This window comes from Caretta caretta, chromosome 1 (genome assembly GCF_965140235.1).
Source record: "Caretta caretta isolate rCarCar2 chromosome 1, rCarCar1.hap1, whole genome shotgun sequence".
NCBI classification, from domain to species: domain Eukaryota; kingdom Metazoa; phylum Chordata; order Testudines; family Cheloniidae; genus Caretta; species Caretta caretta.
The window spans coordinates 232,109,990-232,132,456 of NC_134206.1; the positions used below are offsets into that span (position 1 = coordinate 232,109,990).

Below are 22,467 nucleotides of genomic sequence, written 5' to 3' on the forward strand. Positions count from 1 at the left end.
CTGTAGGTATGTCTATACTGCAGCCGTGGGTGTAATTTCTGGCTCAGACAGATGTACCTGCACCTGCTTTGATAGAATTAAAAATTGCAGTGTTGTTGCAGCTACACAGGCAGTGTCACAGGCTAGCTGCCTGAGTGTATAACCCAGGAGAGAGGGTGGGACTGTACTTTGGCTACTAGTCTCTGCCACCACCCGTGTTGCCCATAGTTATTTTTAGCACATTAGCTCAGCCAGAGCTAGCGTGGGTATATCTACCTGAGCCAGAAGTTACACCTCTTGCTGCAGTGTAGACATAACAATTATGTTTAAATGCCACAGGTTATGTTTCAGTCATGTACCTATTCAATGGAACATCTATTTAAAACAATGGGATGGGCAAAACATATTTGACCAGCAGAGGGCTTAACAACCATATCTCAATTTTCAATTTGGGCCAAGAAAATTTTTTCAAGAAGCTTCTTGCATATAGAGTACTGTCAGAATGCTCTGTACTTAAGCTCGTTCTTTTTTCAGTTTAAACTAGGGCTGTCAAGTGATTACAAAAATTAATTGCAATTAATTGTATGATTAATCATGCTGATAAACAATAATAGAATTATTTAAATATTTTTGGATGTCTTCTACATTTTCAAATATATTGATTTCAATTACAACACAGAATGCAAAGTGTACAGTGCTCACTTTATATTATTTATTACAAATATTAGTACTGTAAAAAACAAAATAGCACTTCAGTTCACCTAATACAAGCACTGCAGTGCAATCTCTTTATCTTGAAAGTTCAACTTACAAATGTAGCATTATGTACAAAATATAAATGCATTCAAAAAATAAAACAATGTAAAACTTTAGCGTCTACAAGTCCACTCAGTCCTACTTCTTGTTCAGCCAATCACTCAGACAAACAAGTTTTTTTACATTTGCAGGCAATAACGCTGCCCTATTCTTGTTTATAATGTCCCCTGAAAGTGAGAACAGGCCATTACATGGCATTGTTATAGCCGGCGCTGCAAGATATTTACATGCTAGATGTGCTAAAGATTCTTATGTCCCTTCATGCTTCAACCACCATCCCAGAGGACATGCGTCCATGCTGACGACGGATTCTGCTTGATAACGATCCAAAGCTGTGTGGACTGACGCATGTTCATTTTCATCATCTGAGTCACATGCCGGCAATTGAAGGTTGATTTTCTTTTTTGATGGTTCACATTCTGTAGCTTCTGCATCAGAGTGTTGCTCTTTTAGACTTCTGAAAGCATGCTCCACACCTCGTCCCTCTCAGATTTAGGAAGGCACTTAAGATTCTTAAACCTTGGGTTGAGTGCTGTCGCTACCTTTAGAAATCTTATATTGGAACCTGTTCTATGTTTTGTCAAATCTGCAGTGAAAGTGTTCTTAAATAGACTCATAGACTTTAAGGGCAGAAGGGACCATTATGATCGTCTAGTCTGACCGCCTGCACAATGCAGGCCACAGAATCTCACCCACCCACTCCTGTAATAAACCCGTAACCTATGTCTGAGCTACTGAAGTCCTCATGTCATGGTTTAAAGCCTTCAAGGTGCAGAGAATCCTCCAGCAAGTGACCCGTGCCCCACACTGCAGAGGAAGGGGAAAATCCCCCAGGACCTCTTACAATCTGCCCCGGAGGAAAACTCCTTCCTGACCCCAAATATGGCAACCAGCTAAACCCTGAGCATGTGGGCAAGACTCACCAGCCAGACACCCAGGAAAGAATTCTCTGGAGTAACTCAGATCCCACCCCATCTAACATCCCATCATAGGCCATTGGGCATATTTACCGCTAATAGTCAAAGATCAATTAAATTGCCAAAATTAGGCTGTCCCATCATACCATCCCCTCCATAAACTTATCAAGCTTAGTCTTGAAGCCAGATATTTCTTTTGCCTCCACTGCTCCCCTTGGAAGGCTGTTCCAGAACTTAACTCCCCTGAAGGTTAGAAATCTTCGTCTAATTTCAAGTCTAAACTTCCTGATGGCCGGTTTATATCCATTTGTAGCCAACATATGCTGGGTCATCGTCAGAGACTACCACAACACCAAATAGATGTCCGAATGCAGGTAAAACCATGGAGCAGGAGATATATAATTCTTCTCCAAGGAGCTCAGTCACAAATTTAATTAACACATTTTTTTTAACAAGCATCATCAACATGGAAGCATGTCCTCTGGAATGGTGGTTGAAGCATGAAGAGGCATATGAATGTTTAGCATATCTGGCATGTGAATACCTTGCAATGCTGGCTACAAAAGTGCCATGCGAATGCCTGTTCTTACTTTCAGGGGACATTGTAAATAAGAAGCAGGGCAGCATTATCTCCCGTAAATGTAAACAAATTTGTTTCTCTTAGCAATTGGATCTGCCATCGAGGAGCTGGCTGGTGAATCTTGCCCATATGCTCAGGGTTTAGCTGATCGCCATATTTGGGGTCAGGAAGGATTTTTCCTCCAGGGCAGATTGGAAGAGGCCCTGGATGTTTTTCGCCTTCCTCTGTAGCATGGGGCACGGGTCACTTGCTGGAGGATTCCCTGCTCCTTGAAGTCTTTAAACCACGATTTGAGGACTTCAGTAGCTCAGGCATAGGTGGGAGATTTTTCGCAGGAGTGGGTGGGTGAGATTCTGTGGCCTGCGTTGTGCAGGAGGTCAGACTAGATGATCATAATGGTCCCTTCTGACCTTAGTATCTACGAATCTATGAGAGAAGTAGGACTGAGTGGACTTGTAGGCTCTATAAGTTTGCAGTTTGCAGAATGCAGTTATGTAACAAAACCAAAAAAATCTACATTTGTAAGTTGCACTTTCACTTGTATGAGTGAACTGAAAAATACTATTTCTTTTGTTTGTCATTTTACAGTGCAAATATTTGTAATCAAAAGTAAAATAAAGTGAGCACTGTACACTTTGTATTCTGTTGTAATTGAAATCAGTATATTTGAAAATGTAGAAAAACATCCAAAAATATTTAATAAATTTCAATTGGTATTCTATTGTTTAATTGCGATTAATTTTTTTTAGTTAATTGCGTGAGTTAACTGCAATTAATCGACAGTCCTCATTTAAACCGATTTTTTTACCAAAAAATGCTCAGGTTTTGCAAAAAAGTATTAATCATTTTTTTCCGATTTTCACCCCACTTTTGTATCATTCAAATATATAAAAAATAACTTGTTTTATTAGGAAAATACAATATTTTGCATGAGATTAATGTATTACAATAATACATTAGTCTCTGTGTACATGCAAAGCTGCCCATTGAAGTAAGGCTATGTATTGGTCTAGAAGATACACACAACAACCAAACAGGCAAGCACGTAAGCTCTGAAGTGTGTGCGCATCTGAACATACTTATGAATCTCATGCCTACCATGTACACTTTTCAAGTTTTTAGCAGATAATGGTTTAAAGATTTGACACACTAAAATGGGAAGAAAACAAAAACCTGTATCAGAATATGTTTCAGAAGACAAGGAAGTATTCAAAGTTTTAAATAAGCAGGAGAAAAGGATGAAGTTGAGTATATGTATTGCAAATGGTGTGGCCCAATTATTAAAATGTAAATATTTATAGGCTAATAGTTCTAAGTCTACAACAGTAAAGTGTTTATTCAAATAAACAATTTTATTTGGGGATTAGAGATATATTGTTTTCTTAAACTCAGAGGTGACATTGTGTTTTGAGTTCTGTTTTAGTTCTGTACCAAACCACTTTGATGTACAGAATTCAAAGCATTAATCTCCCGAATACTTTTTTCTCCTGTCTTTCCGTCCACCAAAATAAACCCTGATATTTCACCAGAAAAATTAATAATACTTTTTGGCACTGATTTTCACCTGTTTTTGTTGTTGGGGTAATAAACACTGATAAATTCCCAGGAAAAATTAAATAAAATAAAAACTGAAAACAAAGGGCCCTATCTGTACTATAAAATCTGAAGGAAAAGGGCATTGTCCCTGCTTCCAAGAGCTTATAAATACAACACTTTTCAAAATGCCATTATATCATCTTATTTTCTAGCCTTTATTATTATTTGTATTACCATAGTGCCTAGGAGTGCTAGTCATGGATTAGGAGCCCACTGTGCTAGGTGCTGACCAAACACAGGAAAAACTGATGGTCCCTGCCCCAAAGAATTTACAATCTCAGTAATTTCCTAGCATAAGCAACAGAAACACAAAAGGTATTTACTATAAACCTAGGAGCATTCCATTCCACAAACCTGCTCTTTTTCCAGCATATCAGCTTTTCTCAATATCTTCATTGCATAAATATGACCCGTATCTTTCTTCTGGACGAGGCGTACCTAAAATTAAATCGAAAACCATCATTCTAATATACCTCACAAAATTGTTAATTGTAGTATTTTGGAGGACTGAAAATTGTTGGCACTTAAAAGATGCATTTGATTTTAAAATCAGGAAGGCACAAGAACGAAAGAAACATGACATAATCCATTTATACACTTTTACACCAAATCGCAAGTTGTCTTTTGAACTTTACTGATGAATAGATTTTAACTCTCTCTTTGGGATGATCAATATTTTGACAAATTCATAGTCAAATTAAATATCACCTTTAGATCAAGGAAGCTAATTTTTACAGTAAAATCTTATTAGGGCTTGTCTACACTTGCAAATTTTCTGAAATAGCTAATCTGGAATAACTCCCTATGTGGACACACTTATTCCAGAATAAATATAACTTTGTCTGATTTAGCTTAACCCACTTCCAAGCAAAGAGGACACATACTTCCCCAAATGCTCCTCTTCCTATAACTTTCAGAGATTCAAAATCATCTAAGCCAAGCCTAGTCCTCTTCAGTCGCAGGAATTCTGTTTCTTTGCGTGCATGCTGTGACCGACGTAGTTTTTTCTATGGAAACATATCACATGATAATTACAAAGTTTATTATAAGTTAAGTAATATACATAATTGAAAATATTTTGAATATATAAAACCATATTTTAGGAAAAAAGTTTTAGAGCATAGGAAATGTAATTCTCCATCAGATCTCTGGTCTATCTAGTCCAATATTCTGTCTCTCACATGACTTGCACCAGATGCTTCAGAAGAAGATGCAAGAAACCGCACAAAAAGCAGGTGTGAATATTCTGTCCCGCAAGGAAGAACTCATCCTAGTAATTAGAGATTGGCTTCCAAAAAAAAAAAAAAAAAGCTTCAGTTCTCCATGTTTAAGATAATGACATTAGTATTTTTAAACAATTATAGAGAGGGTGGGGAATTTTTCAATGAAATTTTTTTTGGCCAGAAAATATTGATTCATCAAGACCAATACTTTTTGCAGGAAAAGGTCTGTTAAAATGGGGCTTTTTTTGTTTTTTTACTTGAAAAATTTTAGTTTCATCTTAAAAATGGAAAATTCTGGTTTTCCTGTTCAAAATGATTTTTTCTGATTTGCAATTCAAACTAGTTATACTAAAAAAATTAAATGGTTGAAATTGAACAAAACATTTTGAAATAAATGAAACATATTTCAAATGACCCAAAAACAATTTTTTTTTTTGATTTTCAGTTTTTGTCCTGATTCAGGACAGAAAATGTTTTCAAAAATCTTCCACAGGACATGAAAACAGATTCTTTCAGCTCTTACTGCACCTGTACTCCAGTCCCAGTTGTGTGTTTTTTGTGCTACTTGCGTAAAGGGAGACAGTAAAAAAAAACAAAACCAAAAACAAACAAAAAAAAACCAAATCACGCAGACAAGTCTGGGGGAAGTTTAGTTACTGGTTTCCGCTATAGATGAGAGAGAGGGAAGACACTTTGTTTAAAGTACATACCACTATACAGTGACCTAAATAAACCCAGTTACAACTCTTGAGGTGGAGTGTGAGTGGGAGGACAGATACTAACTGATGGCATTTCAAAGTATTGTTTCCAGTGAGTCTTCAAAACTTGACCATTCATACACAAGAGGTTGAAAACCGCTACATATGCCACTGGGTAAAATCCACTGGCCCAGAAGACAGTTCTACTTTGGGGGCTGGACAGGTGGGAAAGGTCAAGAAAAGCAAAAGCACAGGTTCCATGACTTGGACAGGGGGAGAAAAGGCAAAAGGCAGCCATGGGTAGCCTGCTGGGCAGCAGAGATCAATATTTACTATCTACACCAAAATCTACTTTTATTAGCCAGGCAACTGGATGGTCATTAAAGTCCCAATACATTTTAGTATATAAAAGTGTCAAAGGGCTTCATCCTGAGAGATGCTGAGCACCTCACCTTCCAGTGATGTTAACAGGAATTTTAAAGGCGCTGAGACCCATCAGGGTGAGGCAATGAAGTCATACATTTTTATACTATATTTTTATTATCATTTAAAGCCACAAGATGGCATTATATACCCTCTTGCTCTCTACTTTCTCTCTCCAAAGACAGGTTTCAGAGGAACAGCCGTGTTAGTCTGTATTCGCAAAAAGAAAAGGAGTACTTGTGGCACCTTAGAGACTAACCAATTTATTTGAGCATGAGCTCACGAAAGCTCATGCTCAAATAAATTGGTTAGTCTCTAAGGTGCCACAAGTACTCCTTTTCTCTCCAAAGAGGTATGTTAAATGCACCAATACAAGAACTGTTTGAGGTAGATTTTATTGTATTCTTATTGCATCACGTAAAGTGCAATACAAGAAACAATGATGTGAATGACCACATCAAGGCAATTTAATGGAGGAAATGTTGAAAGATCCAGTGAGTGTGATTCTCTTCTCACTTACCTTGCTGTGAAGCATGGCTAACTCCTCTACTGCTATAAAGCTGGTGCAAGGGAAGGAAAAGCTAGGCCCAGTGTTTTAAAAAAACCTTAGGATTTGGTTCAGTGAAAATATAAAGCCACTGTGGCGAATTCAGCCCTCAGGTGAGTATGCGCAAATCCCATTGACTTCAATGGAACTGGTCACATGCCTGAAGTTGGGTACATAAACACCTTACTGAATGAGGACCTATAACCTAGATCCTCTCTCCTGTGTATTTTGTCTTCTGCCTCTTTCAGCCAAGTGTTTCTGGCCCTTTTTTCTTTCCTTCCCAACTCCTAACTGAATTTCAAACAGATTTGTACCCCAAAAAACAAGTGTTATGTTACATTCTTCTTGGGTGCCTCTATCCTATCGGATGATAAGTACTGAACAGGGGTGTAAGCAACTTTTTTTTTATTAAAAAATTTAAAAGCTTATTAATGGCTTCTATTATAAACACTAAAATATGCTGTTTCTTTATAACAGCAAAACTTATATAATAAAAAAAATCTCAGTATCATATTGGATAATAAGACTGTTAAGAGTCAACCATATACACATCGAACACTAGCTTTGAACAGTAACCATGAAAGATAAAGCCCTTCAAATGTATTTCAATTGGTATTACCTCTTCATCTGCCAGGCCTTCTTCTTCCATGGCCACTTCTAGCTTTTTCTGCCTGCACAGGTAGACATACAAGTACACATTTAAAACAAAAACAAAAAAAACCAGACAGTACAAAAATGCCTTCACTTCACAGATCTCCCCTCTTTATCCTTGACACAAACTGGAGAATGGAAGTGTAATATTAAAAAGCTGTAATTTTAGAGTGCTCAGCGAACCCATTTCTTGGAAAAGAGATCCTGTATAAAAACAAGTTTCAGAGTAGCAGCCGTGTTAGTCTGTATCCGCAAAAAGAAAAGGAGAACTTGTGGCACCTTAGAGACTAACCAATTTATTTGAGCATAAGCTTTCCTAAGCTACAGCTCACTTCATTGGATGCATTCAGTGGAAAATACAGTGGGGAGATTTAGATACATAGAGAACATGAAACAATGGGTGTTACCAAACACGCTGTAATGAGAGTGATCACTTAAGGTGAGCTATTACCGGCAGGAGAGTGGGGAGGAAAAAACCTTTTGTAGTGATAATCAAGGTGGGCCATTTCCAGCAGCTGACAAGAACGTCTGAGGAACAGTGTGGGGTGGGTGGGCGGAATAAACAAGGGGAAATAGTTTTACTTTGTGTAATGACCCATCCACTCCCAGTCTCTATTCAAGCCTAAGTTAATCGTATCCAGTTTGCAAATTAATTCCAATTCAGCAGTCTCTTGTTGGAGTCTGTTTCTGAAGTTTTTTTGTTGAAGAATTGCAACTTTTAGGTCTGTAAGTGAGTGACCAAAGAGATTGAAGTGTTCTCCGACCGGTTTTTGAATGTTATAATTTTTGATGTCTGATTTGTGTCCATTTATTCTTTTACGTAGAGACTGTCCAGTTTGACCAATGTACATGGCAGAGGGGCATTGCTGGCACATGATGCATATATCACATTGGTAGATGTGCAGGTGAATGAGCCTCTGATAGTGTGGCTGATGTGATTAGGCCCTATGATGGTGTCCCCTGAATAGATATGTGGACACAGTTGGCAACAGGCTTTGTTGCAAGGATATCATTTAAAAGAGAACACCATGTACCTATGTCTGTCAACTCTCTAGTCACAGAGCTCCCATTGACTACAGTGGGAGTTTCACAAAAAGGCATACACGATGATATGCCCCAGTCAGCATATGTTAGCTATTATATTTTGACAGCACCAGATGTCTGCATAGAATTTCACATAAAAGATGACAAGGTCTTTGCCCCAAAGAGCCGTCTAAGGCCCCAGTCCTGCAAACACTTATGAACATACTCACTCGTGCCTTTGCTCACATGTGACCAGACCTGTTGAAGTCAATGGGTCACATGGGTAAGTTTATATGTGTGTGTAGTGTAGTAGTCCAAATCCTAGATACAAGGGAATAAAGTGATGAGGGTGAAAGTATGAGCCTTTTGAAGTGAATGGGACAATACATGTGAGTAAAGATTTTGAACAACAAGTGCTAGGATGTTAAGTTCTAGGGTTTCATTTTGAGCCCTTCTCTACTCAAAAATCAAGACTTTTCCCCATTTTGAGAAATACAGCAGAATCTCCTAAGTAGGACTCCCCAGTGGACAATCTATCCTCCCAACTGGGAGTGAGAGGCCCAATTAATAGCATACCAACTAAATAAGAAGCGGCTCAAAAGATATTAAAACCTGTTCTTTGGTTGTATAACCTCAATAAAAAAATTTCTGTTACCACAGAAACAAGTATTCATTATTGTAAAGACTTGGTATTTTGACACTTTGATCAGTAGCTTTACATTGCGATGTCGCTGGAAACTAGGGATGGATAATAACGGAGGTTAAAATGAAGTTGGTTGGGTCTATACTAGTGCTTCTGGAATTATTACCACCCACACTAGTGCAACAGTGAGAGATTTTAACAAATATGCGAGCCCAAACAAGGCCTTAGTGCTAAGATACATGTACCCTCAAAAGAATGTACCCTCAAATGGTTAATAATTTGGTTAGAAATCAATACAACTTTCTAAGAAAAACTTTGTGCAGGGACTAAAATGACTTTAAAGCACAGACTTGGTCTGTAGAACTACCACACAAGGCCAGTATAAATAAAAAGCTAAAAAGTGTGAAAGAACCCAGACACAGTACCTGGTTTCTCTCTCCTCATGCTGTAAAATTAGGTTGCTGTAGAAGTTCTCCAGTGTAAGTTTGGCCACAGTCACTCTCTCCCGGGTGTGGTTGCTCATGGGAAAGGATGTTGTAGTCCCTCCAGTCATTGCCATAGTAACATGTACTGAAACAGAGCACATAAAAAGTTACTCAAAAGAAATGTTTTGTTCCCCCCCAGAAAATCAGAGGCAATGTGAAATTCATGGGGAACGCACCTCCCTTGTACATAAACAAATCCATAAACTTCATATTGTAAAGTTAGAGAGACTTAGTAGGGGAGGATATGCTACCTACTTACCAAAAAATAACAGAAACCTTTCTACTGGCAAAACAAGGAGTGAATCATAGCAGAGAACCATGCTGGCTACAGGCAACGAACCCTCATGTACTTGTCCATGCATTAGGAGATTTACCACTGGCTGACTAGAGTCCTGCCCAAAACAAATATATAAAAATAAAATAAGTCTGGGGCAAGAGAAGAGAAGCCATCCATGTAGCTCTCTAAATGTAATATGTATAGATGGCACAAGAAATTGAAGAAATTGAAGAAATGCAAATCCTTAGCAAAAAGAAATGGTGAAAATGATAAACGAGCGAACACCTAGAAAGATAAGCTAAGCCAGGCATAAAAATTTGATTGTAAACTATCTTACATTTAAAACCCATTTAATAGAATTGAATACTGACACTTGGATAATACAGTATCTAGAAATCATCCCCTCGAAAAGGCAACTTCCTTAGTTTATGGAGAGATTTTTCTTACTATAAACATAATAAAAAATGGATCATGAAACTCCTCTTACTCCAAATGATCAGACTCTGAGGAAGTTTTCAATCACAAGGCAAATACCTTTCCAGGTAATTTCCTTCAGGCCCATTTACACGCCATATTGACAAGTTGGTAAAGAAGAACTGTTTAGGACATTCAGAAAGGTGTTTTCAAGAGACGTTCCTCACATGTGGAAATCACTGCAAGGAAGTGTTTAGGCCTTTTCAGGCTGTGAGTGAATCCTCCTACACCAGCACACAGCCATTCCAGGTTTATGCCTTAACTACCTGCAGGACAGGGGATGTGGTCACTAAGTGGCAGGACGTGGCTGCTCGGAAACAGTCTGGGGGCTGGTTAAAAAGACCAAAAACCCCACCTCATTCTGCCGACTGGTTTTAGGGCTGGAGTCTCATGAGCTGGGTGGGCTGGAACTCCCCACAGTGGAGGTGAGCAAAGCCAGCTCAGCTCTCTCAGATCCAGGGGAGCAGGGCTGTTAGGAAGCGTTCTTTTCTCCTAGCAGTCATGTTCTAGCCCTGGGTAAAAGCATGCTGGGAAATAAAGCAGTGTATAAGCTCTGCCATTCCTCAAAAGAGAGAGACACCTGGGCGAAAACATTCTGTGCTGATGGCTCCTTCCTAAAAAGCTACTTTGTTTGTATAATCCTTTTGCTTCATAAAGGGATTTTGAGTCAGCCTCCTCTGACAAATACCTGAATCAATGTCTGATCTTTGGATATATATTGTAATGCCCCCTTTTTTTTTTTTTTTTTTTGGTGAACTGCTAAAAGGTCCCAGACAGAGGTAGGCTTTTAGTTTATAAAATCTAGGGACATGCCTTTTTTTTTCGGTCTGACCTGTCACACACACAATGAGGCAGTTTGCGAAGATGGCATTTGGTCTTGTTGACTTTTAATTGAATTTTATGTGGCAGTAAGACATTGTCTCTTTGCTAGAAACGTACTTGCTGTGCAGCAAGTAGCGGGGTTTTACAACACTATGCGGATAGTATTATTTTAACTGTGCATTTTGGACTATGCCCATATGCCACTTATGAGAATAAGGTGAATATTTATACCTACACAACGGGGATACTGATGCACTGCAATACAGCAGATTTTACAATCCTGTAGCTACTTCTGAATTTTTTTAATCAACATTTTATCTCCTTTGATTTTCTCCCAGTGAGACCTGTTATCTGTTCAGTTAACCTATTATCATCTTTATTAACTACAGATAAATACCAGACAAACAAAAATACAAGAGGTTATCCTCTCTTACACCAATACCACCAGGTGCGCATATTCTCTCTCTCTCTCATGGTAGCAAGTTTTCCAAAAGCCAGAAAACTGATCTACAAAATCTCTAGCCATTTCTATTAATTATATACCGTTTCAAGTCAGTCCACCGATAGGTGGAAGTCTTGATTAAATATAAGTATACTGTATTCCTATCGTGTCCATACACGTTGTAAGAGTTTCACTACAGTTCTCTATTGACAAAGACAGTGAAAGGGAAACATAGACCAGGTGATTTTACTATTGAAGTTCAGTATATGCACACATCCAAACTGAACAATTCCAATTACCTTTCCAGAGCTGAACACAGAGTGATATCAGTGATCAAATTATTTCCAGGAATGATCCAATATGGCAAAAACAGCCTTTTGATCCTTTAGGAATTTTGGCACTGAATGTATTGTTAACCCAAGCTCAAAATAGATTAAACTTTAATTAAGGTATAAAGACTTTTTGGTTGTACCAGCCAGGTATTCATCATTTGCAAGTCTAGTACTCCCAGTTGGCTAAAATAACAATATATTTTTGTTTCCTGTTCATTTGTTTTCTCCATGCTCCTATACACACAAATGCAGACACTACCAAACAGGGAGTCTCAGTCACTTGATTTCATTAAGCCTGATTTTTTTGGCACTAAAGCACTAGACTATAAATAGAATGGTTGATTCTAATTGAGAGTAGTTCTAAAATAAGAAAATACAAGAGTTCCTGATTAGTAAATTAGGGATCTCAGAGAAAGCTATTTAACAGATAAGAAGCTTGCCATTACTGTCATAATATAGCATAAAACCACCAAGAAAGGGAGAGAATTACTGTTGCAAGTGTCCATTTCCAAAATCCCATTGCCTTCCCCCCACTCATGTCAGCCATTTCTCTATGTTGCAATTAATGCTTCCTTCAGACTAAAGTTTAGAACACATTTTGCTTACATTGTGATAGTCACATTCAAGTAGCTAACAGTTCCAGCACTGTAAACAAAATCATCCCCAAACCATCCTCTCAACTAAGGGCCTAATCCTAATAAACTCCTTTGATTCCCATGAGTGAGAGATAAAGGAGCACAGAAGTCTTACAGGAAGTGCACAGCACCTTTCAGAGTTGTGCCCTAAATTTCCACATGTGTACACACACACACACCCCACACTCAGCTGGGAAGAGGCAAGCAAAATATTTAAATCTGGCCTTTATAAACAACTGATGCGGGCAGAGGGTGGGGTAGAAAAATCAAAGGAAGCCCTACTCAGAATTTTGGCTGAACACTGCATTCACTGATCTCACTATATCAATCAAAATGTTTTGAAAAGGTGCCACCCACATTTCTTGGAGATACCCATAAAAGAGCCATTAATCCACCCAAGATCATGCCATTTACATAATGGAATCATTCTATTCCTGAAGTACCATCAGAGTTGCATTAGGTTTATGGAACTATAAAGAACAGCATTTAAACCAACCAGTCTATTTCGCTTAAAGCCTTCTGGCTGAGAAACCCAAAGCCCTAAGCCCTTTTCAACATGTCTATTACTCTGGGAAAATTGATATAAAAGATTATGACTTAGAGACATCACCACAATCTGATCAACATGAACCTTTACATTTACTACGAGTAAAAATTGCTTAGACCATACCCTCCACCCTTTTAAATCTAAAATCTTTTCTAATTGGACTGTGAAAGGAAAACTAAAGCACCAATTACTGCCTCTTCAGTCTACTCTCAAATCAGTTGTATGGCTGGATTTAAATCTATGTCAGGCCCCTGCCAAATGTTCCTGAAATCACTGCTCGACTGGCGAAAACCTCAACATAGCACAGTTTCTCCTACACAAATGGCCATGCAAAGCCCCCTGCTCAAAATCTATTCTTCTTCTTCTTCAGAGTGTTGCCATGGACACTGAAATTTTGATTAAACCAAAGCATAGTGGAGCATCATAGTGTCTGTGAGATGGAACCACTTGCTATAGGAAGCCAGAAGAGGAAAGATGGAACGATAAAGCAACTTGAGAACGACTGCCCTCGAATGAAACTGACCCTCAGGAAAGTTGGGAGCATTTCCTAGCAAGAGAGAAATGAGCACACAAAACCTGTCTCTCTCATATTCAGAGCACTGCGTCATCTCCAGACTTCAGAGATTCTGATGAGATCGAATTCAGAAAGGCCAGAAGAACTTAAGGGTGAGGTAGCATTAGATCTTGTGGGTAGCTGCCAACTGACAGCAAGCATGGAGATGTTGAGTCCTGAGTCATTGCATGATAATTAGAGCCCCATTGCTACTTACCCAAAATAGCTATTTACACTAAAGGTGTGGGTGGCAGAGGGAAGTGGGAAAGATGATCTAGTGGACAGGACACTGGCCTTGGACTTAGACTCAGGAAATGTAGGTTAAATCCTGGCTCAGCCACAGACTTCCTGTGGGACCTTGGGAAAGTCACTTAATCTACCTTGTGCCTCAGTTCCCCATCTATAAAATGGGGGTAATACTTCCCTATCTCACAGAGGTGTTGTAAGGATAAAATCCATTAATATTGTGAAACGTTCAGAAACTACATTGATCGGGCCATTATAAGTACATGGCTAGAGAGAATAACCATGATGACAGATCCTTCTATCAAACCTTTCCAGCTCCTTGTATTTTGTTTTGAGTATTTTTTTATTTCAATCTTTTAATGGGAATTCATGCTTATGAAAAGGTGTTATAAACACTGAAAACTGAAGACATCTATTCACTCAACAGGCACAGCATGAGCAGAGGAATGAGATCTTTCTCAAATAAGTTTCTTATATTCAGGGGACACTATAGTCTCCAAGCCCATTCAATCCTTGACATCTCTTGCAGAGGCTGCCAGCAACAGGGCAAATTAGTGAGAATTGCAGTGGTAGTTTTCTTGTTGTGGATAGCTCTCCAGCAAGAACTGGAATGAGGTTACCAGTCTCATTAAAGATAAACCCTCTGCACAACTTCATTAGATGGTACTATTTGCTACCACTCATCAAATTAAATGGCATTTGAACCAGACAGTGCAAATATTCTTCCCAGCCACCACCATTTTTGCAAACTGTATTTATGAAATTTTAAAAGTTAGTTTTTAACTGCTCTGAAAGCCAGGGGGAGTATGTACAAGATGGACATTGTTGCTAAGAGTAAACAATTGACAAATTGGAGCCTCTTGTATTGAACACAAAACTTCCGATTTTCTTCCACAACTTTAACAAACATATACCCACAGTCCTAAACAATAAAATGAGTTATTCAGACTACTGGGTCTCTCACATGTTAGTGGGGAAAACTTTTGAAACCTCTTTCTGCTCTTTTGGGTTTAAAATGCAATGCTTATGTATGTAGACCTGAGGATAGGGAATGCCTGTCCCTGTGACAACTATGGCCCTTTATTAAATGGTCAATAAAGACTCATTAATGCAAGCCAATACGCATTGGCGCTCCTGATTCCTAGAGATCATGGGCCTAGTTCTCTGCTGGTGTAAGCAGTCAAGACTGCATTCAAATCATGGAGCCATATCACTTACATTACACACCTGTGTGTAAAGACAATACTGAGAAATAGTTTCTTGCTTCAAATCATAGCTTCCACATTGCTCTCAGTGTAGTAAGTTTTGTCACTTGATCCCAACTTTCTCCTGAAATCAGATATGCCAACTGCAGTTTCAAAGTAGATGGGGGGGGGGTAGAAGGGAAAAGGCAAAGAGGAGTAAAACAGAGTTATGCTGAGGGAGTCATTCAAATGAAAAAGCACACAGTCCAGTAAAACAATTATCTTCAGAAACCCAGATATCACCACTTTATACAACAATGCAGTGTCAGCTCTTCCAACGAAGAAACCACATTACCTTGACTGTTGTACAGTTGCTTGACCAATGACAAACATAACAGCAGAGCAAAATTGAGCACCAAAACAATGCTGCCTAGTGCTATGTTTTAAAAAAATGCAAAGTGCTATCTATGCAAGTAGCAAGGAGAGGGCAAATTAAGAGCCTCAGAATATGAAAACCAGCTCTGTCCTCTCTAAATTGTTCAAATCCTCTTTAAGAGAGACAGAGGCAGGAGACTAAAAAAGAACCAAACCCACAAAAGCCACAAATAACTGCATGATTCACACCAAAAGGCAGTGGGCAGGGTCAGCTACAATGGATGAGGCAATGAAAGAGTCAGCAGCATGAGGTGATGTGACATGCTAGTGAGACACGGGGGAGGAGAAGCAGTAACCCGGACACCGGAGGCAGCTTCCAAAATATAAAATCAGCCCCCACACTAAAAGGTTACCATTTCTGTCTTAGCTTTAGTAATGCCTGTCAATGAATATCCTAAAGATGACACTGAGGGCGAAAGAAGTCAGCTTGCATTATCCACCCTGAAGAAAGGTGTCTCTCTGCACTGTCATTTGCTACTTGTGCAGAATTTGGTATTTGTGTTGCTCACCTTTTCACTCTGCACATTCTTTTGCATCTACTCTTTTCTTGCACAGACTTCAAATCTTCATGTACATCAAATTTAATAAAACTTGATCTTCACCAAATCAATGTGTCTTTCTACTAAGGCTTAAAAATGCACTATCATAGCTGCATTACAATCCAGAAACTGGAAAAAACCCACATTGATCCAAAATCTTTGTTGAATTAAGTCTCAGAGCAATATGCAGACAAGAAAAATCCCACCTTGGTGGACTAACATTGCCATGTCAAGTATGGCGCAACATTTTGCAAACTGCCTGGGGTAGATAATAAGACTATACCAATGGTGGGCAACCTGCAGCCCGTCAAGGTAATCTGCTGGCAGGCTGCAAGACAGTGTTCACATTGACCGTCCGCAGGCACGGCTTCCTGCAGCTCCCAGTGGCCGCGATTCGCCGTTCCCGGCCAATGGGAGCTGCGGGAAGTGGCGCAGGCCACAGGGACATGCTGGTCACCGCTTCCCGCAGCTCCCATTGGCCGGAAACGGCCAATCGCGGCCATCAGGAGCTGCGGGCAGCCGTGCCTGCGGACGGTCACTGTAAACACTGTCTGGCGGCCCACCAGCAGATTACCCTGACGGGCTGCAGGTTACCTGCCACTGCTCTATACTATTGAAAAATATGATTTCGCATTTTTGAGAGAAATGAAAGATATAGTACCTGAACCAAAGTCCACTGAAGTCAACGGAAAGACTCCCACTGACTTCAGCGAGCTTTGGATCAGACCCATTAAGAATTAATCTTATTCTGGTGACCTGGGAAATATTAACTGCTAAAGTATTGTTACCCACAAGTTAGTTAGCAGATCAGTATAACTTTTCAAACACTCCCTTGTGGGACACTGAGCAGTACAAAAAAAAATTATATCCCCACATAATTCATGTTTCACGATAGCACCATCCTTCAAAGCCTCTAATTTTGTTTCCCCTTCTACTTTTAAATAGCAACTTTTACAGTCAAGTATAACAAATCAGATGCTTAACACATACACTTTTCCTTCCTTGATAATATTTCCATAAAGGTCCGTATTGATATCTTTGGCATGTGCTTTTACTACCATCTAAACTTAAGAAAAGGGAAAATGAAACCCAAAACTTCAGTACAGAGTAATGAAAGGATTAGTTCACTCCCACTTCCTTTACCCTTACATGTTCATTTACTTTACTTATTTCCCCCATTACCCAGATACTCTACAAGTATCTAGGTGGGGAACAAATATTGAGTAATATGTTTGTCAATCTAGTAGATAAATGTATAAGACAATCCAATGGCTGGAAGTTGAAGCTAGACAAATACAGACGGGAAAATAAGGCATAAATTTTTGACAGTGAGGGTAATTAACTACTGGAACAACATACCAAGGGTCGTGGTGGATTCTCCATCACTGACAATTTTTAAATCAAGATAGGATGTTATTCTAAAAGATCTGCTCTAGGAATTATTTTGGAGAAGTTCTATGCTTACGTTACATAGGAGGTCAGACTAGATGATTACAATGGTCCCTTGGAATCTATGAATCTACAAACCTTTAGTTTGTCATTATTTTCCAATATGTATTAAGCTATCTGTAACCAGGTTCATGAGTTTTACTATCTTGAGCTAGAGAATGAATTACGTTTGTTCTATCTGAGTGAACACCAAGCAATACGGAGTAAAATTAGTTCTCTCAGAACAGGCTTTACTATTTAAAAACAAAAAGCACTCAAATGTTTTGGCCATTTTAAGTAATTCTCGCCCTGCCTGTGGAATGTCCATAATAAGTCACCCATTATAACCACTTACAGTTAAAACCAGATATAGCTCCATGACTCGTCTGGCACAGCTAATGCATCAAAACAGCAGACACGCCCAACGTTTGAACTTTCAGATTGTGAAAAAAATCTGCAGAAGGTATTCATAGACATGTAGAAATGAGAGATGAAAAAGACCTATTAGATCATTCAATCCATCAGACATTACAGCTCTGTTAATGGAGACATTCGGAATTCTCAGAATACTGAGAAGGAGAGCCTAGAAAATAGCTAGGAATTTAATCAGTTAAATTTATCCAAATGCCCATCTGTTGTGTTCAGCATAGAAAAAGTAATTGTTCTGTCAATAAGGCCATGTCTACACTAGTGAGCTTATAGTCGCACAGCTGTATGGATGCAGTTGCACCACTGTAAGATCGGTCATGTGGCTGCTCTATGTCAACAGGTGAGAGCTCTCCCATCAACATAATAAAACCATCTCCATAAGCAGCAAAAGTGCTGTGCCTTAGTCCGGCAAAATTTTTGTCACTCAGGAGTGTGGGTTTTTTTCATACCCCCGAGTGACATAAGTTTTGTCAACATAAGTGGGAGGGTAGACATGGCCTTAGATTTTAGGAAGACTTTAGTAAGCATCTGAAACAATGGGCCAAATTCAGAGGGGATCTGTAAGATAATGTAACTTAGATCCCCTTACATTCAGACAGAATCATATATTCTGTCTACCCAAGTGTAACAGAGGGTTTTATCGAGACTGGGAAAAAAAAGTGCTTTTTAAAAACATTGTGTTAGATACCAGGATTTATAACATATCTCAATCCCTAGAGCAGCCACAGTTTAACACTGTCACAGTCATGTCAGCAAATTGTATCAACCATGAGCAACTAAATCTAGGTGAAGAGTGTTACCATCCTACATCTAGCATACATCAAAAAAAGCTGAGGTCTGTAAATACTCTACATACTCTCACCTGCTTTTCCTCATCTACATGACATACCCTTCATTAAACCACAATCAGCTAACACGGGTTGTGGTGGCAGAAAACTGTATCTATTCTAGGTGTTGATTCAAAAGACCCCTTTTGTTAGCTACATTATTTTAAAAAACACCTTTTTTCTAGTCAAAACAGTCACAGAGTACAAATGAGTTCTAAGGGAGTTTGTCTGAACTCAGGGAGGGTAAGTAATACCACCTTACTCACTACCTTTTAATTTGGCCCAAGGAAATTAATCTTCTTTTTCATTACAAAACACTACCAGTAATGATAAGGAAATATTTCCAAATATGGAATATAAACTGAATATTGGAGTTCTGTTGCACTTAAGGATTTCCTGCTATTCAACTAAGTACAGCAGAAGTAACCTCCTGAAAACAACAGGCTGTGATTCACTGCTATCCTACTTTCAATGAGCAGCAAGCAGGGGGACTGACAAATGCAAATTCATTTCCCCAACAGGAAAACATACTGGGCGGGTAAAAGCTATGTACAAAAAAAGGTTAATCTTTCACCCAGCTCAAGTGGTAAAGAAACATTTGACTCAAAATACCGCAGTATTTGTTTTGGTTAGCAGTGGAGATGGTGGTTACCTAAAGTTTAGAACCACTAATCTACCAATAAGGTCACTTCAGTACCTAAACATTTAACAATACCTACATGCTGCAATTATGGCCTCTATATTCCACTATCAATAGTGGTTCTCTCTATTCCTATGAGAACAGTACAATTTTGAGACATCATGTACCCAATATATACAGTCAAAGCTTTATTTGTTCTGCTCAAGTCTTACCAAGCTCAGTCTCTTCAGAGCTTCTCTCTTGACAAACTATTTTCAAAAGAAAGTATTTGCTCTTTGATTGGACAGGGGGCACTAAGATTTCAAAATACTTTGCAAATATTAATGAACATTGCTGTGAAATAGGTAAGGATCATTATCTCCATTCTAGAAAGAAGGAACCTGGGAATGTGGCACCTATGCTGTACCACCACCACGGGTCATAAAGAAGTGCCACCATGACAGGGTAATAGAATAAAAGGTCCTGATTTAAAAGAGGTGCTGAGCACCCATATTTCAGCCGACTATAATGGGAGCTGTGTATTCTTAGGAAAATCAGGATGGCATCCTGACTTCCAGTCCTGGACTGTGTTAATGTGTCTCTCTCAAAAGTTACTGTAAGATTTGAAACAACTTTAATTTTGTTTAGAATTTTTGTTATTTTTGGCAAGCAAGGAAAATTATGTAGCATTTTTTCTCGAAGATAAATACGGTTGTGTGCACTGAAACTGCACATGTCACACATTACCTTAGCTTGCAATATTTTTTCTTCCTTGTCATAGGACTCATCTTGCACTCCTCTTAGCAGGGTTTGAAAACAGTGAATTGCTCTCTGGCCCAAAGCACTTAAGCGAGTGCTTAATCTTGGGCTGTTGCTTATGTCCAACCCTCTTCAGCAAAACACTTGTTTTAAGCCCCACTGAATTCACTAGGACTTAAGCACATGCTTAAACATTTTGCAGCAAAATCTGGGCCATGAAATAATGAAGAACAAAGCAAGATCAACTGTTCAGAGGCCTCTCACAAACTTTCTTTGTCTTTCTTAATTACTTATTGCGTTTCTGGTTCTAAGGAAAACTATACCCATTTCTTTTTAGACCCTCCTTCAAAAAGAATGTAACACTTCTCACCATGAATAAACAGTGGAAAAGTATCTAAAGGTATATTTTTTCCACAGATGACCTTTCTGAGCCTGTGATACCATCATGGTGAAAAGACATCATCTAACAGTGTGTGGGATTTCTATGTGCAAGACTATAAAAATAATAGTAAAAATAGTAAGAGAAGTGGCTTCTGATAGGCCATTTTCCATAAAAGTCCCTTGACAGTGGAATTCCATTCTACCCATGATTCAACAGAGCCCAAATCTGTTGATCTTCAGGGCATGCTGCAAAGACCATCTATTTTCCTAGGAGTTCAGGGGAGGCAGGAGCACAAGGAGACTCTTGTGGTCTGAGAAGGGTATTGTTGAGGCTTGATTTTCATTTTTTGATTCAATATTTCTGGTGTGGAGGGTAAAACAACACTGAATTTATTCTTGTTTCTATGGTTGCATTTTTAATGTATCCAAAGTCTTCCAAGTCTTGGACAGGCACTTTAAAATCATATAAAATAAAATAAATGCAATAAATACACATGGTAAATCTATGCTAGCAAAGAAGAGGAGCTCTAAAGGAGAGGCAAAGGAGAAACTGGATGAGTTGTTGTGGCCTGTTTTGTGCAGGTGGTCAGATTAGATGATCTAATGGTCATTTCTGGCTTTAAAATCTATGAATGCAGATAGAACTGTGTTGCTGGGAGCTGGTTCAATGGCCACTGCTGACAGATTCTTTTCTGATTTTGATTTTTGGAGCAGGAGCCAATCAGTGGATAAAGCAGATGCTGTGCGAAGCAGGAGCCTGCTGAAGAGATGAGACGTGGGACACACACAAATGATTGAAAGTACCTTCTAAGTGCCTGGACCTGGAGCTGTGGAGATGGATGTAGTGGATAGAGCTCCCCCCCACATAGAGCAAAGTTCAGCCCACCCATGCTGCAGAAGGAAGAAGAAAGATTATTTCAGGAAGGGACCATGAGACTAGCAGCGAGGTCCCTACAGCAATAAAGACAGCTGCAAAAGGAAAACATTTCCATCCTGTTTTAGTATCAGGTAACTCTAGAGTATAAAATCAAGTGCAATACTATTCTAATTTTGCACTCAGACAGACAGTAGCTCTGTAGCTACACTCAGCATCACAAGAAAAGACACTCTTCAGCAAGAAGGTGTCACAGGCTCAGAAAGGTAAACAGACTCAAACTTTATTTTCAGATCTATTTCAGAGAATCCAAGGACATCCCCAGCAAGGTGTGTGTTTTACCTCTGAGCTCTCTGATGCCTGGACTGAGATAAATCTTATTCTCTTCTATATAGCTTCTTATACTGCTCTCATGACTGTAGTATCTGAGTGCATTAAGTAACATGCTAACATCTGCCACACATTTGTTCTCTCATCTTTCCCCCAGGGAGAGAAGTGTGTGCAGTGGAGTGTTTTCTTTTGGCTTTTTCTATACACACACAGACATACACATTACTATATGTTTATATTGGTGCAGACAGGTCAAAAAAGGCAAAGCTATATCCACACTGTAAAAGTGACAGCAGCAAAGCGGCAGCGATGCCACTATAGTACAGATGCTTCCTATGTCGATGGAAGGGGCTTTTCCATCAGCATGGTTAATAGACTTCTCTGAGAGTGGGTAGCTATGTTGACGGAAGAATTCTTCCATCAGCCTAGCTGTCTCTACAGTGGGGGTTAGGTTGACCTAAATACAGAGCTTGAAGCACGAAATTTTTCACGGCCTTGAACGACATAGCTAGGTTGATCTAATTTTTAAGTGTACACCTGGCCTTAGAGGGGAAGGTGCTAAGGTTTGTGATGGGCCTTTGTTTCTGTGGGACTTGACTCCAGTCTTGGGCTCCAGCTCAATCAAATGGATGGCGTTTTCCTTTAAATTAATCTCTACCACTCAATAGTTCAATTAAACTGCTTCCCCGTTAAATGATTGCTGCATGCCAAGGTGTGGGCAAAAGTCTTGGCCACCATTTCAGCATATAAAAA

At 39.1% G+C, this 22,467-nt stretch overlaps 1 protein-coding gene across 4 annotated transcripts in view; it reads right to left on the minus strand.

Annotated features, from left to right (window-relative positions):
- Nucleotides 1-22,467, minus strand: part of STK38L (serine/threonine kinase 38 like) — a 60,620-nt gene that overhangs the window by 16,240 nt on the left and 21,913 nt on the right. Inside the window, exons 1-5 of one of the 4 annotated variants that reach the window (XM_048825923.2) lie at nucleotides 21,315-21,334; nucleotides 9,522-9,666; nucleotides 7,399-7,450; nucleotides 4,773-4,895; nucleotides 4,243-4,326 (exon numbers count right to left, since the gene is read on the minus strand). In XM_048825923.2, the coding sequence (XP_048681880.1) occupies nucleotides 4,243-4,326; nucleotides 4,773-4,895; nucleotides 7,399-7,450; nucleotides 9,522-9,655 (393 nt within the window). In that variant the 5' untranslated portion in view covers nucleotides 9,656-9,666; nucleotides 21,315-21,334. Of the gene's footprint in view, nucleotides 1-4,242; nucleotides 4,327-4,772; nucleotides 4,896-7,398; nucleotides 7,451-9,521; nucleotides 9,667-9,840; nucleotides 9,970-15,127; nucleotides 15,147-21,314; nucleotides 21,335-22,467 lie in introns of those variants that run through there. The other 3 variants (XM_075121481.1, XM_048825909.2, XM_048825916.2) reach the window with 3 other exon arrangements.